The sequence below is a fragment of the Staurois parvus genome, unplaced genomic scaffold (genome assembly GCF_062004578.1).
Source record: "Staurois parvus isolate SC_StPar_1 unplaced genomic scaffold, SC_StPar_1.0 ptg000432l, whole genome shotgun sequence".
In the NCBI taxonomy this organism is placed as follows: domain Eukaryota; kingdom Metazoa; phylum Chordata; class Amphibia; order Anura; family Ranidae; genus Staurois; species Staurois parvus.
Window position 1 is genome coordinate 14,762,463 of NW_028318228.1, and position 23,001 is coordinate 14,785,463.

A 23,001-nucleotide genomic window follows, 5' to 3' on the forward strand; every position below is an offset into this window, starting at 1 on the left:
GTGTTTGCTTTAACTACTTCAGCTCTTGCTCATGTACTAGAGCAGTGGTCTCCAAACTGCAGACAGGGGGCGGATGCAGCCCTTTGCTTGCTTCTGTTTGGCCCTTGGGCCATTATTCTCACTCTCTGTCAGCAATAGTGGGCCTTCATTTCTGACACTGACAATGGGGCCCTATTCCTCCCACTGACACCAACGATGGGATGCTTTTCCTCCCAGTGACACCAAAGATAGGACACCATTTACTCCCACTGTCACAAAGACATTTTCTACTCCCACTGACCACTGTCCAGCCCTCCTAAAATTTGAAGGACAGTAAGCTGGCTTTTTAAGAAAGTTTGAAAACTCCTCGACTAGAGCAGAGGCTCCCAACCTCAGTCCTCAAGTACCCATAACAGGTCTTGTTTTCATGATTTCCTTCACTTTGCACAGGTACTTTTAATCCATATCTGTGTCTAGGTATTTGACAGCTATTTTATCTGAGTATGGGAACCACTAGGCTAGAGTAATTTTTACATTTTGGTGATGAGCCTATTGATTCAGCAAATTTATTTTTGCTAATATCTACAGTAAGTGGTATGGGTTTATTTTATGGGGCAAAAAAGGCTTTTCATTTAGTTTTAGTTTCACTATTTTCCAGAAACTATAAATCCTGAGTGTAATTATTTTCAAATAAAATAGTCATTAATGTTTCTTTACATTTTAATATTTTATTACAACTTGGTGCTAATCCATGCCCCTGAAGTCAGGTCCAGCCCATGCCCAGCCATCCCATCCAATAGGGGCACCTTAATCAGCCTTGGCTCTGGGGGCAGGAGTGGGAGGTCACAGGCGCAGACAGAAGTGGATTTTCTGGCTCGCTCCTGGCAGAACTTTACTTTCAAAGCTTAAAATGGTTGAAATGTTTTCCTAAAGTGGTTGTAAAGGCTGAAGATTCTATGCTTGAAGGCAAAAAAACCTTTATTGTGCAGCCCCCCCAGTATTTACCTGAGCCTGATTCCGATCCAGCAATGTGCTTGAGAGCAGAGGCTCTTCCGGGTCTCTCCCTTCCCATTGGCTGAGACACAGCAGTGGGAGCCTTTTGGCTCCTGGTGCTGTCAGTCACAGCCAGTGAGGAGGGAGAAAGGTGGGGCCCAAACCAGGCTCTGTGTGTTTTTTTTATGAAGAGGCGGCTGAGTGCTCCAAAGAAAGCACTCTGCAAAGGGGAGAAGCAAGGAGCACCAGCGGGGGACCTGAGAATAGGAGGATCTGGGCTGCTCTGTGCAAAACCATTACCAAGAGCAGGTAAATATAACATGTTTTGTTAGTTGAAAAAAAAAATCTGAACCTTTAGTATCACTTTAATGTCAAGTTATTTCATGTGTTTTTTTTTATTTTTACTTTTTCTAAGCATGTGCTTGTTCCCCTCAGACATGCTCTGTTTGGTGACGCCAGAATGAATAGAATCTTTGAGGATTCAGTCATAAGCCGATTATACACAGCTACATCTCTCATGCAGATCGATGATACCATCATGAGGTGAGAGATGTAAAGAATACACTTTAAATGTCACAGAATTAATATTATGGCCTTTTATCTTTTTTGATTAGCAGTAATCTACAAATAGCTGGTCTTGTAAGAAAATATTATACCTTCCAATTAGATAATTGGCAGACGAACAAAATGTGGATGTACTTGGCAGTCAGACATACAGTATATATTAGCGTTCAGCTGGCAAAGTTATTTGAAATAACTTGAAGTTACTTTGGCTATTGCCTTTGCTCTGCTTTTTTTTATATGTGACAAAAAGTATGCTTAACTACTTGCTGACTACCCACCCAACTCCCGCTGTGATTGGACACAACAGGATTTTGTCAGCAGGTTTCAGCCAATAATTCATGGCTGAGACCTGCTGTTCGGCTTTGTCCAATCACAGCTCAGAGCTCTGTGTTGACAAACAACACAGATTCTGTTTAAAGGGGAACAATCTGTTTCTTCTCCCTGCAAAGCAGATATTTAGTAAAAAGCAGCACACATTACACATCGTTAGGCACACAGTTAATCCTTTGATCACCCCTAGATGTTAACATTTTCCCAGCCAGTGACATTAGTACAGTATCAGTGTATAGTATTATCAGTGATCACTGTATTCGCTTTGCTGATGATGTCAGTGTCAGTCAGATAGTGTATCTCCCAGCCAACGTCAATTATTGTCAGATTGCCAACTGCACGATCACAGTCCCACTGTAGGTTGCTGATCACTGCCATTACTAGTATAAATTACAATTCCACTATATTTACCATAGTTTGTAGACGCTATAACTTTCAATAAACCAATCAATATTCACTTATTGGGATTTGTTTTACCAAAACATGTAGCAGAATACATTTTGGCCTAAGGTTATGAAGAAATTTAGATTTTTTTTTTTATTATTGCATATGTTTTATAATGGAAAGTAAACAATTCTGTTTTGTTTGGTTTTTTTTTTCAAAATGTTTGGTCTTATTTTGTTTATATAATAAAAAATAAAAAACCCAGTGGTGACCAAATACCATAAAAAGAAACCTCTATTTTTGTTTAAAAAAAAAAAAAAAATATATATATATATATATATATATATATATATATAAAAACACATATATATTACACATATATATATTACACACACTTAATTTGGGTACAGTGTTGCATGACCACGCAATTGCCAGTTAAAGTAGCGCAGTGCTAAATAACAAAAACTGGTCTGGTCATGAAGGGGGTAAAACCTTCCAGAGCTCAAGTGGTTAAATATACAGTATATGTTTGCATATATCATTTTTTGTTCCTCTGGTCAGTACTGCCTAATTGTGTTAAGTGTAAAAAGCTCACCAACATTGCACTGCATATCAGAAAAATTGTTATAAGGCTCTTTCACACTGGGCATCCAGGGGCAGTAAAAACAGGCCTGTTGTCTTACCACCCCTTCCCTTTCCTTCCCAGGCCACACATCACAATTCTAACATACAGCCTAACAGAGCTAAACACGTTTCGCAGCCATAATGCTTTGCTTTGTGGAGCCAGCAATTTTAACTCGGGCTGCAGAATTTGACAGGCGGCACAATCAATAAAAATCATTTTTTGTCCCTTCAGTGTTAGTAGTAAGGAATTTTGTCATTCCTTTTTTTGATTCTTGTCTATTTGCTTCTCCTTTGTCAGAAAATTCCATGGCTATGAGACCCTTAAGGAGTACTATGAAGCAGAAAGCTGTGTTCGGTATTTACAGAATGTAAGTTTTTGTTAAGGCACATAACTCCAATATTTAGAGTTCAGGTACTGGTGTAGAGTGAAGGCATTTTTGTGATAAGGCCCCTCATAAATGCCTTAATTGTGTTTTGGGAATAGATGGAGGGTTGATCAAGGATTTGAAAATATTTTATTTTTGAAGGCCTGTGTCTGTAACTTGAACCTGCTGCTGGCTTATTATATTGGAGGTCAGGTTGGGTTTAAGATGAGCATTACCCTCACTTTTTACGGCTGTGTTTTCTGTAGTGTAAAACACATCTATGGAGAATCCAGTAGTGAAAGTTAAATTGGTTGTAAACCCTTACATATACCCAGTGAAGTGAGTGATACACAGAGATAAAACAAATCCTCCTACATAAGTTGTACCTGTTTATCTGCCGTCTTCTCCTCTCTATATATGCATTCAAAGTGTTATGAAATAATGCATAAAGCTTCTCTAAGAATTAGAAAAAAAAAAAGAGCTGAAGTTACACTCTGCAGAGCTTAGTGAGGAGAGTTCTGAGAGCTGATTAGAGGGAAAGGACACCCCCCCCCCCTTCCCTCCATACAATTTGCTGGAAGTCCCTCCCTGTCACCATTTTTCGCTTGGTGTCAGGAAAACTTGTCAGAAATGATTCTGATAGAGGAATGAAGACAGAAATGACACTTAGTGTGTTTAACTGAGACAAGTACACACTATAGAGGGATATGCTTTGTTCAGATTTCATACCTGAGGTTTACAACCACTTTAAGTAATTACTGTAGCAGGTGGGTGTTGGGTTATTACATTACTGCTGAAAAATAAAAGAACATTATGTGTAAATCAACGTACTGTAACTGTATGGAAAAAGTTAGAACCCCTGTGGTGTGTGCCCACGGAAGCATTTGGTATTGAAGTCTTCAGTTTGACAGCGTATGACAGATGCAACCAATCTGGCTGTAGAGGCAAATTATAATATTCTTTCTCTTAACGTGTTTTGCTGAAGACACATGGCATGGGTAGAGTTCTATCAAACATAATTCACCATTATAAGTTCTTGTTTTCTACTATTAAAGGAAGTTTCTGAGAAGCACTGTGAACATGCTGTGCCAGTATGTGGGTTGCTGACACTTCAGTGATTTTGTGCATTTAATTCTCATGAAAATGTATACCTTTTCAGACTTTGTACAGACAAGTAAAAGGGTGACTATAGAAGAAAGTATACAGCTGTAACACTCTGTAAATGTAACGTATGATTAGCCACATGGTTCACATTCTGACATCCAATTGATTTCAAGTCAGGTGTAGTTTAATATTATTCCTGAGTTTATTTCTCATTCTAGATTCATGTTCCTCTCATGCTGGTAAACGCCGTAGATGACCCGTTAGTCCATGACAGTTTGCTGTCCATTCCTAAGACTCTGGCCGGTAAGTTTCTCTTACATGTGTAATTCAGGAAAGTTGCTTCATACCTGTGTAGCTATTGCTCAAAATATAGAAAGTGACTTGTTAACCACTTCAGGACTGCCCACCCACATTGTACTGCAGGTGGGCAGGTGGCTCTTACAGGCACAGTGACATACCTGTACGCCGTTCCCTTCTTTTAGGTTCAGGGCGCATGCCCCTAATCCCTGACAACTCCCGCTGTGTGGGATTTTGTCAACAGGTCCCAGCCAATGATTCATAGCTGAGAATTGCTGATCAGCTGCGTCCAATGACAGCCCAGAGCCCTGTGTTGACAAACAACATAGGGCTCTCTACAGAAGGAATGATCTTTGTTTCTTCTCCCTGCAAAGAAGGAAAAAATGCCTTTTTAGTGAACAGCAGTGCATAATACACACATTAACATTTGTTGGGTACACACTTAACTCCTTGATTACCCTGTCAGTGTCATTAGTGTATAGTATTATCACTGATCACTGTATTAGTGTCACTGGTAATGTCAGAGTCAGTTCCCACCCAGTTTCAAGATTGCCCACCACACTATCACAATCCCATTAACCGCTGATTGCCCCCCTTACTAGTATAACAAAAAAAATCCATTATATATACCATAGTTTGCAGTATAAATTCCACAGAAACCAATCAATATACACTTATCGGGATTTTTTTTTTCTTTTTTTACCTAAGACATGTAGCAGAATACATTTTTATCTAAATTTATGACTAAATTAGATTTTATTTTTTATTGGATATGTTTAATAGCATAAAGTAAAAAATATTGTTTTGGGGTTTTTGTTTTTTTGGGGGGTTTTTTCAACATTTTTGGCCTTTTTTTGTTTATTTTTATAATAAAACCCAGTGGTGATCAAATACCACCAAAAGAAAGCTCTATTTGTGTGAAAAAATTATATAAAGTTGGTGGGGTACAGTGTTGCATGACCGTGCAATTGCCAGTTAAAGTACCGTAGTGCTAAATAGCAAAAAATGGCCATGAAGGGGTTAAAACCTTCCAGAGCTCACGTGGTTAAAGAAGATTTTTTGTAGATTGATAAACTGGTTACTATTTAACCAGTTCTTGCCCGGCCTATAGTAAAATCATCATCCGTTGCTGATACCATGTGACTCCTGTAACCGATCATAGCAGGTCATATGACAATTGTAAATAATAGATGGCTTCCTTTCATGCCAGCCATTGTATACCCTTGTATTGCAAGCTGTGATTGGTCACAGTGAGCACATGGTACAGACTGGGCCAATCACAGCCCATCTGTGTCATGTGATTAGCCGTGGTCAATCACAGCTAATCACAACAAAATAAACTGAACTGAGTTCATTCAATAAAATGCTTGCTTAAAGCAATGAAATTTATTCATAATGTGTTATTAAAAAAACTGATCACTTCCCCATAATAGTACAATGTTTTTATGGTAATATTATATTACTCTGGTCACAGTGTGGTATAAAAAAAAAGGAAGTAATAAATGAAAAAAAATATTTTTTTTTGTACTGACACCAGCGAGTGTCCCTGATTACCGCCACACCAGTTATATGATGACGCTGTTCTGCACTGATGACAGTATGTGTAAAAAAAAAAATAAACAAAATTTGAAAAAAATTTTTTTAATTTCTTCATTTTCCAAACAATTATGACAAAAAAATGACAACTTCAAAAAACTCGCCATGCCTCATACTAAATACCTCAGACTGTCTCTCTACTTTCCAAAAAGGGGTAATTTGGGGGATAGTTGTACTGTCCTGACATTTTTGGGCCTCAGGAAATGAGACAGACCGTCAGTACATTGGGATTGATTGATTTTCAGATATGTATCATAGTTTGTAGTCTCTATAACTTTCCTACAGACTAAATAATATACACTGTTTTGGGTTATTTTCACCAAAGAAATGTAGGAGTGGCCTAAGTTTTGTTTTTTTGGATTTTTTTTTTTTTTTATTTTGCAAAAAATAAAAAACCCAGCAGTGATTAAATACCACCAAAGGAAAGCTCTAGTTGTGTGAACAAAATTATAAACATTTAGCTTGGGTACAATGTTGCATGACCGTGCAATTGTCATTCAGAGTGTGACAGCTCTGAAAGCTGAAAGTTGTCCTGGGCAGGAAGGGGGTACAAGTACCTGGTATTGAAGCGGTTAAATATAAAATCTTATAAATATAGCCAACTGAGCTGTTACTGTAACCTGGGCTGTACTGAGGCAGAGTCAGAAGAGGCTCCCAGCTCTGTGTCTGGGCGGAAGGCGCTTTTACCCCTGGATTGCTCCAACTGTCTCTTGTGCCGTGCAGGACTAATCAGCTGTTGCAGTGACAGCAGAGCCCCCCCATATTACACTGAAAGAGCTACTCTGCAGACCTGACACTAGACCCAAGTGCAGTGGAGCAGAGGTGGCGTGCCTAGCCCTATGAGGATAACTACTTTTGGAAATCCTTATCTGTATACTTATTTTGGGTGCCTTCAGGGATAAATCAGGACTACTGGCAGAGCTCTGCTGGTGGGAGCAGGTGCCTTACGTAGACTGATTCACAGCTTTACCATTTCTTTGATTAGGTATTGTTTAGTACAGAGGTTTTGTGTTGTGAAGTTGTACTGTGTATCTTTACTAAACTTTTTTTCTTTGTGTTTAATTTTCAGCAAAAAATGAAAACGTTATGGTGGTTTTGCCGCTTCATGGTGGACACTTGGGCTTCTTTGAGGGTGCTGTACTTTTCCCAGAACCCCTAACCTGGATGGATAAACTTTTGGTGCAGTACTCCAATGCCATCTGCCATTGGGAGAAAAACAAACCACATTGCTCGGATGCTGAGTCGGTAGAATCTGATCAAAAGTAGACTAAAGCACTTCTGTCACCTTCCCAAAGACTTGCCTAAAGAATTGCCCTTTTTAAGCATATATAGTACTTTACTAACAATTACAGTCACTTTTTTTCTTTTTTTTTTTGTGATAACTGTACATCACAATATGGGTCTACCCATGTTCTCTTTGCAGTAAAAGGATCGGGGAAGAGGCCAAGACTCCACTGTGAGCCTTCAGAGTTCCTGCATTCTCTTTATGATTGGTTACTGCATTGCTTTACATATTTGCTGGTTTCAACAGCAAGGCCATTATGTTTCCATCTATATTGTCAAATATCTGGAAAACCTAGATGTGTTTATATGTTAGAGTGAGACCTTCAGTGCAGATTGTACATTCCGTTTTGTGGAGAGAAAAAAAAACTTTACACCTTTGTAATACCAGAGGGAATAATTTAATTTTTGGTATTTGTCAACATGGGATTTCATGTGTAGCATAGTTATTTCTGTAGGCGCAAAAGATCGTGGGATCATTTTGTTGTAGAATCTAAGTGAATGAACTCTAGCTGGTTCAGAAAATGTCGGCATTGCTGATGGTTAAAGGAAACGTGTCTTTAAGGAATTTAAAGTGATATCCACTTTAAATGAAATGTAAATCCTCGCTTAAAGGGATTTAGTCACTCTTTGCTTGCCTTTTTTTCTGACCCTTGTGGCATAACCCCCCCCCCACCCACTGATACCAACAACGTGGCACTAATCCTTGAGTCACAAAATTGTACAGAGGATCCCATTGGGTTTACAGTAGTCCATTTTTGATTTAAAGAAGAAACCCTTTAATCAGGCGAAGTCAAATATTCACTACAGATTTTTGCTTGTCTAAATCTTTCACTTGACGAGTTCTACAACAAAAGTTCCATTTCCTGCCATGTAGAGGGTTTCAAAAGATTCCCTTCATAGGGAAGTCCTCCAGGAAGGACCTCTCTGCAGAGGAATTGTGCAGAAGAAATGCTCAAGGCTGTAGAACATTATTGCTTCAAAGTCTTAACTGCACACCCTCCATCTGATTCTGTTGACTTTTGATACTTAACTTTGTCCAACAATGCACTGATATCTTGATTCTAAAATGACAGAGTTATCTGCTAAAAGCACAGTACTTGTTTGAAGTGATATTTGCCTTTGTAGATTTGGAAATATGTTCTTTTTTTTTTTTTTTTTTTTTTTCTTCGGATCTAGCGATACCACAGTGTGGGCAACATACTGCTTCTGCTGTGCATATGTGACAGTTTGAGGCATTGAGAGATTATATTTTTCGGATTGTATTTTTGTTTAAGTCAAAGGGAACCACACATGAGCTGCACTTTTTAGAGCTATTAAGTTGAGATGACTTACTGCACTTTTTTTTTTTTCTTTCCATTTTACCAAAGCCGTGAGCATAATTTGAGAAGTTGTCTGTTGTAGTAGTAGAAGTATTTATTTTGCTTCAGTAGGTGCACGAAGGTTAAGATTCATCACGCTGAAATCTATAGTGCCACCGACTGTGCTATATATAAATGCCATCTAGTTGGCAACCAGTTTCTAATGTTTTGGACTTGTCCAGATGAACTACAGACCTACTAGAATGAGTTGGCTGGAGGTCTGTCTGGAAGTCCCTGATCTTGGATATCTGGATACCAAACTATGCCTTGTTTGTTATGTTATTGGCATACTACCTGCTTGAAATTATGAAAAATAGGAGATTAATTGCCATGTGCATGATGTACATGGTGTCAGCAGTAGGCTGAGCTAGTGCTGAATAAATCTTGTGTCTTCTGTTCATGTTGAAGCACCTTAGCAGGGTATTAGCATCTCAGTGTGGCTTGGAATGGTGGTTGTTTAGAGTTGTCTTTTTTTTTTTTTTTAATCTTTTCTTTTGTCATAGAGCACACTTTTTCTTTTCTTTGTTATGGGCACTTGGTGTTTTACTTTACATACATGTTTCACAGTGGGGACAATGTTCCATATCTCTTTTAAATGTATGTCAGGAATTCATCCTTTTTGTCTCTTGGAGGAGGATTCTAGTTCATTCCTGGACTGAATATTTTAATGAATAGCACACATATCACTACTGAGATTGAAACCGTTGTGATAGCCTAGGGGAGGTCTGAAGATTGCAGTACAAGAAATTCGGACACAAAATGACCCATATAATATAAAGCCTAGTAACACGATGAGAAAATCGGACAGAAAATAAGCTGATCGTTCGTACACAGCTTCAAGAGCCGATCACGGCAGTTCATGTAAAATTATCCAAAAAGACAAGCATGAAACATTTTCTTGTACGATATCAGAATGAATGATTTTTGTTTTAATCAGTACAGTATTCGTCCTTAAAAAATCCAGTAACCAAGACCGTGCCTGTTTGGAAACGAAAGAATACATTATAATACAGTACAATACATCACATCATTGCCGGAGTTGTGTTCTGTCGTATAAGAATTTTTGTAACTCTAGTAACCTCTTTCTTACTAATATGAGACTAGCATGCAAAAACAATGGACAATCATTCCTCCGAAATTCTCATTGTGTGTATGAGGCTTTACCCCTTGCAGTTGTTGGTAACCTGTAATGCTTTATCAAAGTCGTGGAGAAATTTGTATGACTGCAGCAAGTGGTGTTAAAGTGGTTGTAAACCCTTACATATACCAACTGAAATGACTTGCTTCGGGTGACACACAGGTGCAGATAAACAGGTACAACTTATGTAGGTGGATTAGGTTCTTATCTCTCTCCTCTACAGCCATTCAAAGCACACCATTTACACAGCATTTCTGAGCTTCAGAAGGCAGGGAGAGAGGATCTAATGTTGCAAACTGTACAGCATTGAGCAGGGAGGTTAGTGTAATATGAGACCTGAGTGGAGGGAATGGGCATGCCCCCCTCTACACAGTTACACAGGGAAGCATGCACAGCTGAGCTTGCTAATCACCTGCTGTGGGTGGGGGTGGGGGGTGGTGCGGTGCCAACTCCTGGGATTGCATGCTATCAGCATACACTTGTTGGAAGCGGCTTGTGTAGATAGAGGAATGAGAGAGCAGACAGAAATCACACTAGGTTCATTTTTCATTTCAGTGGTTTACAACCACCTTAACGGTCAGTTCAGGTATCAAACAGTACAACTGCTCCTCAGATACGATTATCCCCTTGGCCATGACTATGAAATGGTCAATATCTAATGTTCATTTACCCTATAGAGTAGGGGCGTCAAACTCAATTCCATCGTGGGCCACATCAGCATTATAGCTGCCCTCCAAGGGCCAGTTTTATCTGTAAGACTACATGTCCAGAACACGTGCCCCGCTTACATACGGTGTCAAGAATACCCCCCCCCCCCTCCCCATCAGATGTCAAGAACCCACCACCACCAGAAGACAAGAGCACCCCCTCTTACCTCAGATGCCAAGAGCCCCCTCCACCATCAGAAGACAAGAGCCCCCCCCAACCTCCCTTACATCACAGTGCACTCCCCTTGCCTCGTGATGCTGCCTTGGAGAAGCTCGGGGTGGAGCTGGGAAGTGCAGGGCCTGGAGGAGGACCAGAGGAATTCTTGAGTCAGCTGCCAGAGTCTACTGAATGCTGAGACCAGGGGAGGCAGAGATGAAGGGGGGTGTTGCAGCTTCACAGATAGGCGCAGGATCTGTAGGAGTTCTGTCCTCCTCTCTGCTACCAACTGCTGAAATGAAGGGGGGGGGGGGTGCAGAATCAAGCCTCTCCAAGACTGAACAGCAAAGTGCAGGATCTATAGGAGGAGTTGTGCCCTCCTCTATGCTGCCGTCTGAGACGAGGTGGGGGTGGAGATGAGGGACTGCTGCAGGAGCAGTGCGGGGGGCCACATGACATGGTTTGGCGGGCCGAATTTGGCCTTGTGTTTTGACATGTGTGCTATAGAGTAATACATAGTAATTATAGGTTAGTAATATACTTGTATGCCCTATAGAGCAGATTATATTTGCTCTTTTCTTCCTAATTAAGGCCTTGTGCTTGGTACTCCCTTTGAATTAGCACTTTCCCAAATTTTTGATATGAAAGAGATGTTGTTGCTGCTACCCCACGTGATTCCACATTGTCGTAGCTGATGAGTAGGCACTCGCACACTGACTGGGACGGTACTCATCAGTCTGCTTCAGTTTTGCCTTAAGCCACTGTTTGTGGTGTGAAGAGACCGTGTTGATGCTAGAAATATCTATCACCAACGTCAATCGATCAGCCCCTACATTTCTGTTTTCATGTACTGCCCTTGAGGCATGCATTGGAGAACTCAGACCGTTCCTTTTTCAGACTGATGAATGAGGTGTCATTACAGACCATGGCAGTGACAAGTGAGCTGCAGCCTCCTACATACGACATGCACAATGAACCTACAGGGAAGGGCGTGTTTGGTAGCCGTATTTTGCCTTTAACCGATCTAGGTGGAAAATGGTCCATTGGAGCTTGTTGTATTGGCTATTTAATTGTTCTTGAATGCTCATCTATTATGGGACACCTCTAGCCCAGTCACTGTAAGGTATCTGAGTGGGAAATGATTGTCACGTTTGTATTTTGAGACATCAGTGGAAATTCACAGCGTGGAGTATATTAATGTGGAATAATTGAACAGTTATAACATTTCTAGTGGTGGTATAAGCTGTTAATGTTTTTTTTTTTCCTGTTGATTGCCACCTTAATTATGCCTGTAATTCTTTTTTTTGTTTGTTTGTTTGTTTGTTTGTTTTGTTTGCTTCAGTATTGTATTGTGTATTTGAATCTTATTTGGTTGTCAATTTGCATGATTGTTTTCTGTGGTTTAACACTCAGGGATAGAACTGCCACACACCAAAGTGTTGATGATTGAACTGAGGGGGATGCTCATCACAGGAATTTAACATGCAAGCACACTTGAGATGGTTTAATTTATTTTTCTTTCTTTTTTTTTTTTTAAATCAGTGTTCGTTATGTTCTCTTTTTCTGCTTCTTCAAGTAACACAATAGTAATGTATAGTCAACTTTGCACTCAGGATTTATGGCACTTAAAAGGTTAGTCCAGCCAGAAAAAAAAATTTGTGTTAGTGAAGACAGTGGAAAATACTTGTTTTGCTACGGTCTATCAATTTACGATACTGATTACAAGGGGGCCTGTTGGGTTTTCGCTTTCCTTAAAGGGTAACTTCACTTTCGTGGGAAAAAAATAACAAATCAAAAAATAATATAGCGTTTACATTTGTGACTCGAGTCCTGTTGTTATTAAAAATTACTTTTCCTTTTCCATCTTCAGTGCTGTAGTTTTTTGTAAAATGTAATGCAATATGGCAGCATTCTGTACACAGATGGTGTACAGAACATCCCCTGAAAATGTCATATCCTGCTTGTGTGATTGGCTTACTGACTTTCCTAGAAGTGTGCAGTAAGATACAAGTCAGATTTTTGGAATCCCCTGGAAAAAAAATAGCACTTTTGGTGAGATATACCCAAAGGGGAAATCACATCTAAAGGGATGCAGACCCTCATTAGAGCCCTGCAGATGCAGCAGCTGATCATTGTAAACTCACTCCCATACAGATTCACTCCACACATGGACACAGACAAACGGCTATTTCTTCTGAATAACAAAAGGCAGGAATCTGCAACAACTTTTGTTAAAATTGTACATCACCCAGAGGGGCTTGTTTTTTTGTTTTTTTTTCTCAACAAAAGTGGAGTTACTCTTTTATTCTATATTATGAAAAACTCAGTGGAGCATAGAACAAACAGATCAGCAGCAAGATTCCAGTGTTAACCCCTTCACGCCGGCGCCTCCCGGCCCATTAGGAGTTTCAGAAGGCGGGATTTAGGGATCATTAGACCGCCGTGACGCGTCATCACGGTGGTCACATGATCGGGAAAGGTCCTGATCGAAAGAGGAGACGGGGACCTTTCCGTGAGTACCGGACACGTGCTGGGAGCGCGCAGGTTGCACGCTCTCAGCACATATGTTTTTTATTAATAGAACGCAAATGTGCGGCTTCTCGGCATCTAGGCCCAGACGCCGGGAGGCCGCACATTTGTGTGTGGCCGGCGTGAAAAGGTTAAAGGTCTTGAGCACATAAGGTGCTTTAATTCATGATTGTTCTTTCAGCATCCACCAGTAAATGGCAGATCAGTTTTTGGTCGAAGGCCTCCTTAAAGTATACCTTTCATTTGCCCTTCAGTGTAGGTTGACTGCTCAGTGCCAGGGTCATGATACTTTGCAATGATGGGACCTAAACTGGCCTATACACTCACAAAATACAGTTTGTCAATGAATAGGTATTCTTTATTTACCGTGGTCACATTTTCATCAAGTCGTTGTCTGACCCAACATTCCTGTGAGAGCTGAAAGTTGCCTAAATGGATCCGTGTAATATAGTCCTTAATGTAATTTGCCTACGTTGTGCCACCAGCCACAGAAGAAATCAGCTCTTCCTCCTGGTAAATGTTTCATATGTTGAGTGCTTGCCATCAGGAAGGGGTGACTTGACTGACAAAGTTGTAAGATAGGAATATAACATTGGTCTATGTGCTTCCAGCGTACGTTCACACTGTCTTCACATTTTCCCCAATGTCAAGAATGAACTGGGTTTTTTTTTGTTTTTTTTATTCTGCATTGTAAATGTACTTTGAGACCTTGTGTTTGGGACAAAATGGCTTGCTCGTAGGTTCTTATCAAATTGTTTGGTCTAAACTGTGCTAAAATGAAACTTCGTTTATATTTCCATTAATCCATTTCTCAGTTCATCTGTCTTTACTATTATGCCTTTTCAGAAAACATTCTTTTCTCAGTGACTTCCTGCCTTTGTTCATGTATACAAACCTATAGAAATTTCTCTAAAACTAATCTGCATAATTGGATTTCTAACTTCACTTTAGCTTATAACTTTGACGATGATATGATATAGTACTGTGCACTTCTAAGTATTCCTCATGGCAACATCCATATCAAACTAGCAGCTGTTTGCTCATGAGAAGCTTCGGCTCTCATCTAGCTCTAAATGTTCACCTGACAATGTTCTGGATTTATCTAGACAGCTGAAACCTCCAGTAATAGCAGTCATAAAAGTGATCTCCACTCAAAACTGTTTTTTTGTTTTAGGGAACATGTCGGAACTCCATCCAAACTTTTGAAATCATTTATAGTTCATTGACTGGTACACACAACCTCAAACTGCTTTTGCATTCCCACTCAATTTGGTAGAGAAGCAGTTCTGATGAGACCAACATCCCGACAACACAAGCTTTTATAGTGTCACTGGGTTTTCTTTAGGACTATAGTGAGATTGTGCTCCAGAAAGAAGACAAGTTGAATGACATTAATTTTCACATTGACAACACAAGAAATTCTCTCTGCTGCTGGCTGGTCTCTGAAGATTAGCATGCAGTGTACCTATTTAAAGCTCATCTCCATGTTTCATTAAACTCTAAATAGTTGTTTTGGACCAAGCTGGTCCAAACAAAATATTTAGGTCACTAATACTTGCTAGGAGCGCTGTATAAATTCTATTTGGCCTCAACTACATACTGTATATAGCACTCTGTTCCAGCAGATGGACGGGGGCTTCTCATCGCACTCTTGAACCAAAATCCAGTCAGGCTGAGCACTGCTTAGCCAGTCAGAGGAAGCTTTTTTTTTTTTTGTTTTTTTTGTTTTTTTACTGTGAATGGCAACAAAGCTTCCTCTGTATGTCTGAGGCAGGCTGATGATGTCACAAACCCCAACCAAATAAACTATTTAAAGTGATTCTAAAGGTTCATTTTTATATTTTTTAAAATGACGAACATGTGCAATGGTTTTGAACAGAGCAGCCTTGATCCTCTTCTCGGGTCCCCCATCGGCGCTCCTGGCTTCTCCTCCCCACTGAGTGCCCCCAGAGCAAGCTGCTTGCTCTGGGGGCATTTGTGCGTGCTCGCTCTTGAGCCACCTCTGTGTGACTCAAAGAGCGCAATTATACCTGCCCCCTCTTCCTCTTCACTGGCCAGTGAGATGTGAAAGAGAGCTGAGAAAGCCACAGCTTTCATTCACATCACTGTATCAGGCTCAGGTGAGTATGGGGGAAAGGGGGGGGGGGGGGGAATTGCACTCTTGCATAGAATGCACGAAGGTAAAAAAAAGGCTTAACAAAAGCATCAGCTTGTTCACCATAAGTTAAAAATGGGTTGTCCATTTACATGGCCTTTAATCTTGTTCTACTGAAAACATTCACCCAAAGCATCCAGTCTGTTTTAGCAAGGTTGTTTTACACCAGTAATTGGCTTTAAATAACAGGCAAGCAAGGTAAAGCTGGTGTGTAAATTTATGTTTTTTTCCATGGTCCAAGTTCTCCTTCTACCCAAAGTCCTGATCATGTTTGCTTTGTGGATAGGCCAAAGGTGGAAGTGCTCTAGAAGAGAGTTTTACAATGGCAGATTTTGGTATCAAGGGTAGGGTGCAGGATGTCAGTGAAAGAGGATCTTCACCCTGTAAAGAAAAAAAAAAGCCAGAAGCTACAAATACTAAAAAAAAAAACACACACACTTACCAGTCCCAGGATCCAGCAATGTCCTCATCCGACCCTGCTCTTTGCCAGCCTTTGGTCCCTGGCGCTGGCATTGTGGCTTCACAGCTGGCTGCCCACTGCTCATGCGCAAGCACTGCGTGCTGCACCCTCTGTATGATCCCACAGTCTATTGACGTGCTTCAGGAGGATGTGTGGGGTTTTTGGGGGTGAACGTCCGCTCTGATCGCCTAGGCGATTGGCGCAAAAGTGAAAATGAGTACCTGTCAAAACCAGGTACTCGCTACATCCAACCCCCCCCCAAAAAAAGGCATTCCAAATATGGAGGAGGAGGAAAAACTACCCCTTTTGGAGGAAGTTCTGCTTTAAATCACTGCAACACTTATCCAACTTACAGATTTTGGTGGAGTTCACTTTTTAGTTTTTGGATAGAGAAGACAAAGGTTAAAACCTCAGGAAGGTTCTTTTGCCATTTGTGTCCCATACAGAAATACCTTCACTGCTTTACTAGTGGGGCCTTGAACTGCAATAAAACCTGACAGGTTCACCTCTTCTCCAGCCAATATATGGAAAAATAAACAAATTGTTTTGTCTCTAGATATACTTGAGGTTACCCACATCCTTTACATGCAGTGGAGGTAGTCCATGTGTGAGCTCAACAGATAAACCGCAGAAGGTATTATCCGCTAGGATCTGGTAACCTCATTACTGTATTCATTTTTGGTAGTTTAACTGATTCTTATCATATTGAGGCTGAATTCTAATTCCAATGGAAACCATTTTTAGATCTGGTCTAGCTACACAGTGTCCCTTTTTGAAATTGTAACCGTGTATTCTAATCATTAATGCTGGTTATATCACACAGTGTCCCTTTTAGCATAGTAGCTGTGTACTCTAAATGAGCCTTGATGCTGGTTATATCAAACAAGAATCATTTTTAAAAGGGCAGCATTTATCGCAGTTAAAATGATATACAATAATGATCAATACAGTTTATCAATATAAGTTTTTAACCGTGTCTACAATGTTCCAAGTACAGAATACAAAGCCAGAAAAATGACAACCTGAACTGATTTGGTGAGAACAGCTAACTGTTCTCTGATTAGTAGGAGCTTGCACTAATCTAAAGCTGGGTACACATAATTTGTTTTCCTTCAACCAGCGGGCTGAACAGGATAAAACTAAGATTCCTGCATACACACAAGGAAACTCGGAACATGTAAGCTTCCCACCTTTGTCCTATCTAGGATCATTTTATTTTTTGAGTCCACTGATGCAGTCCAGTTAATGGATGTGAAACGTGCACCTTAACACACAGCCAAAATACTAGAAGGACTATAGTTTTTTTAAATAGTAGATACTATAAATGGTCCAAGCAGTTTGACCATAAAAAAAAATACTATTACTTCCAGCAATCCATACAGAAAATCACTATATTAACAAAATTACCAAAAATTACCTCCAACCTAATACATTAAAAGGATTGCCAACGTCAAATTTTAAAACCACTTCCTGACCACTTACATGTTTCGTTCTATATTGAGGTCAGCCATCACCCAGAGAGACCATGTCTAGTACTGATCTAAATCAGTCACCTCAGGGTTGGGGAAAGCTACTATGACCATGTAAACCAGTGGTTCTCAACCTTCCTAATGCCGCGACCCTTTAATACAGTTCCTCATGTTGTGGTGACCCCCAACCATATAATTATTTACTCAGTAATTATAATTCATGAGTGTCGTTTTACCTCCAATACTGCTGCTTTCAACACAGTAGCTGCTTTCAACACAGTAGCTGATCTTTACACATCGGAAATATGTGTTTTCCGATGGTCTAAGGCGACCCCTGTGAATGGGCCTTTCGACCCCCAAAGGGGTTGCGACCCACAAGTTGAGAACCACTGATGTAAACGCTTAACAATATTGCATGGTCAACATCAACAGCAAGCTTAATTAGCAGTAAGTAAAAGGCTGTCCGATAGGGCAGGCCCCACCAAGAAGGTAGATGCAGGAATCTCTGCTGCACTATTGTTCTCTGACAGCGGGGACTCCTCCACTGTCAGAAATCACTGATCAGCGGATGCAGCCATTGGCTGCTGTGGCTGAGGGAATGCAGGTTTTCCAGCAGGACTATTCAACAGAAGCAAATCTAATGATCAGCTTCTGTCGAACAGGGAGGGCCACACACACATCGAACAGCCAGATTACGATCTGTGTGTACCTGACCTAACTCTTATACAGGTTGTGGGTTTGTTGGCAGCCATGTTTGTGTCACTGAGACTGTAAAGGCTAATCAGATGTATATTGCATGCAATGCTTTTTTTATTGCCAGCTAGGAAACTGTTTTTTAACAAATGGGGAAAAAAGCCTTTTTGGAGCAAGCCATATATCTACAGAATATAGTTTCTGTTATGGTGCTGTATTGCGAGTACATCAATTTCTATATGTTCCCCAGGTTGAAGAATGTACTCCATTGTTTTGTAACCCAGTGCCCTGGATAGTGAGGAAAATTTTTATGTTTTTTTTTGTTTTGTTTTTTTAAACCTAACTGTGGACAGTAACAACGGAAAGTATTTGTGGTGTTTGTGTTCCCCTGATCCCAAACACAACTGCCTTAATAAGCAGGGTAATTGATGATAATGTGTACACAAGTGCTGGCACTTACGAATGCAGTTATTTGTACCGTCTTTGCTGTATCCCCCTCTAAGTTGGCTTGCTCCTACCATTAGTGCACCATTTTTACGAATATATTATTTTGGAACTTTAAATGCTGCCCTAAAATGGTTACATCGAGACACATACAACCTGTGGCTTTCAAGTGGTCATTAAAATATGGCTGTGGCCAGAAGGGGCAAGCTGGGAATTGTCCTTCTTCCAAAGATAGAAAGCCACGGGTTGCTCATATCCTGGTTACATTTGTGAACTGCAAACCTGGAAGTGACTGAATTTCCTTATCAAGAGATCAGATAAGGGGCTGGTCATTTTTAGAGATTAGGATTTGCAAATAGCAATGCAATTTTATATACATATACCCTAGGATAAATTCTTTTTTTTTTCTTATTTTTTCATTTGCTTTCTGATGATTTTTGTGCGTGATGTATGACAAAGTTCATAAAAATGAAAAAAAATACATTTTGTTACCTTTTTGAACTTAATGGACCTGAATATGTTATAATAAAGAATATGTTTAATTCATGTGTTTGTGGCTGAATTACTATGTAAGCAGTGCAGTTTGTCGGAAATATACATCAGGAAAAGCAGAAAAGTTGGCAACCTAACTTCTTTTTTTTTTTTTACTTTTAACTTCTGTCTTTTGACAAGTATATCCGAAGCATCAATTCTTCTAGCTAAGATTGGTGTTTGATGTTTGGTAATGTCAGCTGTGGATACGTGCTATATTTGCAAACATGCTCAATATGTATTTCACTTTGCTTCTGTTGTCCTTTTTTTTTAGAGCTCTTCTAGGATCATCAATAGTTTTGATAGCTCAGAATTCCCCCATTAATTAATTGAAGTGGAACTTTATTCAGAAAATGCCGTCCTGCTAGATCACTTCAGGCTTCAGGCTGGACATTTTTGCAGGTATAGCTATGTAAAACATTAACATAAGTGGACAACTCTGGAGGCAATTTACAGCACACAATAATTTTGGTAGCATAATTAATGTGGAATGTTCTAACTGTTCGCTCTTGCTAACAAACCTTTTTTTTTTCTCCAAGTTATGGGTAAAGTTCCATTTTTAAACACACTATGGATAAGGTTTTCTGCTTAAATGTTGTCAACAAAGATATCTGGGTATCCTATAGGGTAGCCTGCTTCAAAGGCTAGCTCACAACTGGAATGCAGGAATGAGCAAGGGCTAATTTCCTGGTACAGACATTCAGGTTTTTTTCCTTCAACCCTGCTGAGAGATCGCTGTACTACACAAACGATGTACAGTGCAGAGATCTCCCGCTTTCTTTGTGTTCTGTTGGGGGACTCCACCCCCTTCCCCACCAGAACACACTAATTGGCGATTGCAGCCATTGATTGGCGCTGGCTTTCCAGAATGTCTCTTCGACAAGACCGGCTTCTGTTGGAAGAACAGCAGAACACATGGCCAGAATCTTGCCCAGTTCTTGCTTAGCTGGAACGATATTCAATCTGTGTGTACCTAGCATAAGTGTGTCTGAAGTGATGCCAGGGATCCTTCTTTTCTTTCTCTTTTTTTTTTTTTTTTTTTTTTTTTTAAGTTGCCCCTGCCCTACCTCATTGTTGTTTAATCGTGCATTCTGAGCTACTTCCATATTTTTTTTATTTTATTGAATGTATCTTTCATCCTTTTAATAATGAAATAAGTCAGTTTCAGGTTAATATCACCCAATTATTTAATGTCTTGAACTGTGTATTGCTTTAATTTTTACACAGAAGAACTGTGTCCAAGGGTATGAAGCACTATTTTATGTAGACCAATTCAATTATTATAAACCCTCTTAACCTTTAACAGGGCAGAAGGTCCAACTGGAGAAGAGATTGATATCTAGCCAAAGAGCCCAAAAATTAACATTTTCTTAAAGACTCAAAGTACATTATTTCCACATACTCCATTGGGTTCTCATTAACCATTACAACACCATAGGGCCTTCATAGATTTCAGTGCTTCAGAATTCCACAAAACCAAAGAAGGGATATCCCATAATTACAGAAGGGCACAGATACAGCAGGGGCCATGGGTAAAGGGGGATGGGGGGGGGGGGGGCACGCTGGTAATGTAAAATAGTAGGGGAACTGGGAACATTTTAAAAGTGCAACATTTTAACTTATCTGCCAATGGACAGCCGTTTCTTTCACAGGCTATCCCTGAATTTCTTTTTTTAATACTATCATGTAGGATTTAGGGAAATGTGACACCGTCTGCATAAAGCACACCCCCGACCACTTTATACTGTCCTCTTCAGTGCTCACTGCCTCCCTTTTTTTTTTTTTTTCTATGGTTGTCGCTACTAAATACTGGGTGCGTCCAGCTATGGCAGAGCATGCGACTTTCTCCCTTGATGCATTAGTCCAATTGCTATGGCCAAGTACTGTCATATGGAGGGTGGGGAAGCTCTGGAGAAATGAGTATAAAGTGGTAAAATGATTAACACAGCATTGTCACTTTTCCCCTGGAAAGGCAATGGTATTTACTAAAACTGGAGAGTGCAAAATCAGCTTCCAGGTTTTATTGCTAAAGCTTAATTGGACAAGCTGAAGTTAGAAGCTGATTGGCTACCATGCACAGCTGCACCAGATTCTGAATGCTTCAGTTTCAGTAAATCTGTCAAATGACTCTTTAAGTTAGTTTCTTATATCTTTGAGGAAAATGTGTTAATGGTAAAAATATAAATTTATTATACATACTCCCCCCGCCCTCCAACTCTTCCCATTCCCTCAGAAGTTTTGAGGGTATGGGAGATTAACCATTATCTCTACAATAAAACAATGGATGTTACCCTGCAGTTTCCAGACAACTTGCTGAAGATTTTCACATTTTAACTTCGGTCCAAAGCTCCTGCTGCCATTTTTCTGCAGCCCCTAGAGAGGAATTCATAGTGTCTAGGATACTCTTTAGAATTTTGCTGTGCCTCCAAAAGACAAATGTTGGTGCAGGTGACAGATTCATGTACTGTACCAGTTGTAGACAAGCCCATGAATCTGTGGCAAGCACCCAGTGTGGAGTTGAGACTGAAGCATCGATGTGGACACTTCATCGTCAATGCAACTGTGTCTCAATGCAACTGTACGAGCAACAGCAGGGAGTTTTATTTTAGTTGGGTGGGCAGAGTCCTATGGGAATTCAGACCCCATCCATTCCGTACCCCTTTTGAATGACAGGTAGTGGGCGTATTCTTTGCCAATAGCCTGCTACTGGCTATAGAATCCTCCCATTGCCCGCTGTCAATTACAAGGCAAGTGGACCTGATAGGGAACTAGTATTCCACCCACTGCGGTGTCACTGGTTGCTAGAAGGCTGTTGGCTGTCAAACCCTTAGCTTCCTTAACATTCACACCCCTTGAAATTTTCCACATTTTGTTACAACCAAAAACATAAATATATTTTATTGGGATTTTATGTGATAGACCAACACAAAGTGGCACATAATTGTGAAGTGGAAGGGAAATGATAAATGGATTTTAAAATTTACAAATAAATATCTGAAAAGTGTGGCATGCATTTGTATTCAGCCCCCCCTCCCCCCCGGCATCAATACTTTTGTAGAACCACCTTTCACTGCAATTACAGCTGCAAGTCTTTTTGGGTATGTCTGTATGTCAGCTTTGCACGTCTAGAGAGTGAAATTTTTGCCCATTCTTCTTTGCAAAATAGCTCAAGCTCTGTCAGATTGGATAGAGAGCATCTGTGAACAGCATTTTTCAAGTCTTGCCAGAGATTCTCAATTGGATTTAGGTCTGGACTTTGACTGGGCCATTCTAACACATGAATATGCTTTGATCTAAACCATTCCATTGTAATTTGGATCTCGATGGGGGCTGAAACAAAGAAAGACCAGGAGAAAAAAAATAAAGTTGGTGATGGAGGAGTTGTATAACTTGGAACAGTTGCACAAAAAGAAACTAGACTCAGAAATACTTAAAATAGAAGAACTAAAAGATCTTATGGAAGTGGAAACAAGGAGGATCCTTAATAGGGTCTCAAAGGAACGGTGGTATCAGTGGAGGAATCGACCTGGGAAATTGCTAATGAAAAGAAATCAAAGAATTTTATATAGAAAAAAAATTAAAGATGAAAAAAGAGAATTGGTATATTCCACCACTGACATTGCTAATATATAAAATACTGTAGCAGGTTGAATGATGTAAAGAATGGGGACCGGAAAAAAACAGAGGAGGAAAGGAAGGAAAAAAGGCAGAAATATCTAAAGGAGGTGGGTCTACCAAGAGTCCCAGAAGAAAAGTTAGAGGCCCTAGAGAGAGTAATCTCCCAGGAGGAAATTATTTTGGCATTGAAGAGTCCGGCAGCGGGAAAGAGTCAAGGTTCTG

The 23,001-nt window shown here is 40.1% G+C and overlaps 1 protein-coding gene across 1 annotated transcript in view; it reads left to right on the forward strand.

Moving 5' to 3' along the window:
• The window catches only part of ABHD2 (abhydrolase domain containing 2, acylglycerol lipase), a 41,681-nt gene extending 22,505 nt beyond the window's left edge, over positions 1-19,176 (forward strand). The window contains exons 6-9 of the mRNA XM_089687674.1: positions 1,408-1,515; positions 3,173-3,242; positions 4,562-4,646; positions 7,306-19,176. Coding sequence (XP_089543800.1) covers positions 1,408-1,515; positions 3,173-3,242; positions 4,562-4,646; positions 7,306-7,502 — 460 coding nt within the window. The 3' untranslated portion in view covers positions 7,503-19,176. The remainder of the gene's footprint in view (positions 1-1,407; positions 1,516-3,172; positions 3,243-4,561; positions 4,647-7,305) is intronic.
• Positions 19,177-23,001: the final 3,825 nt, after the last annotated feature.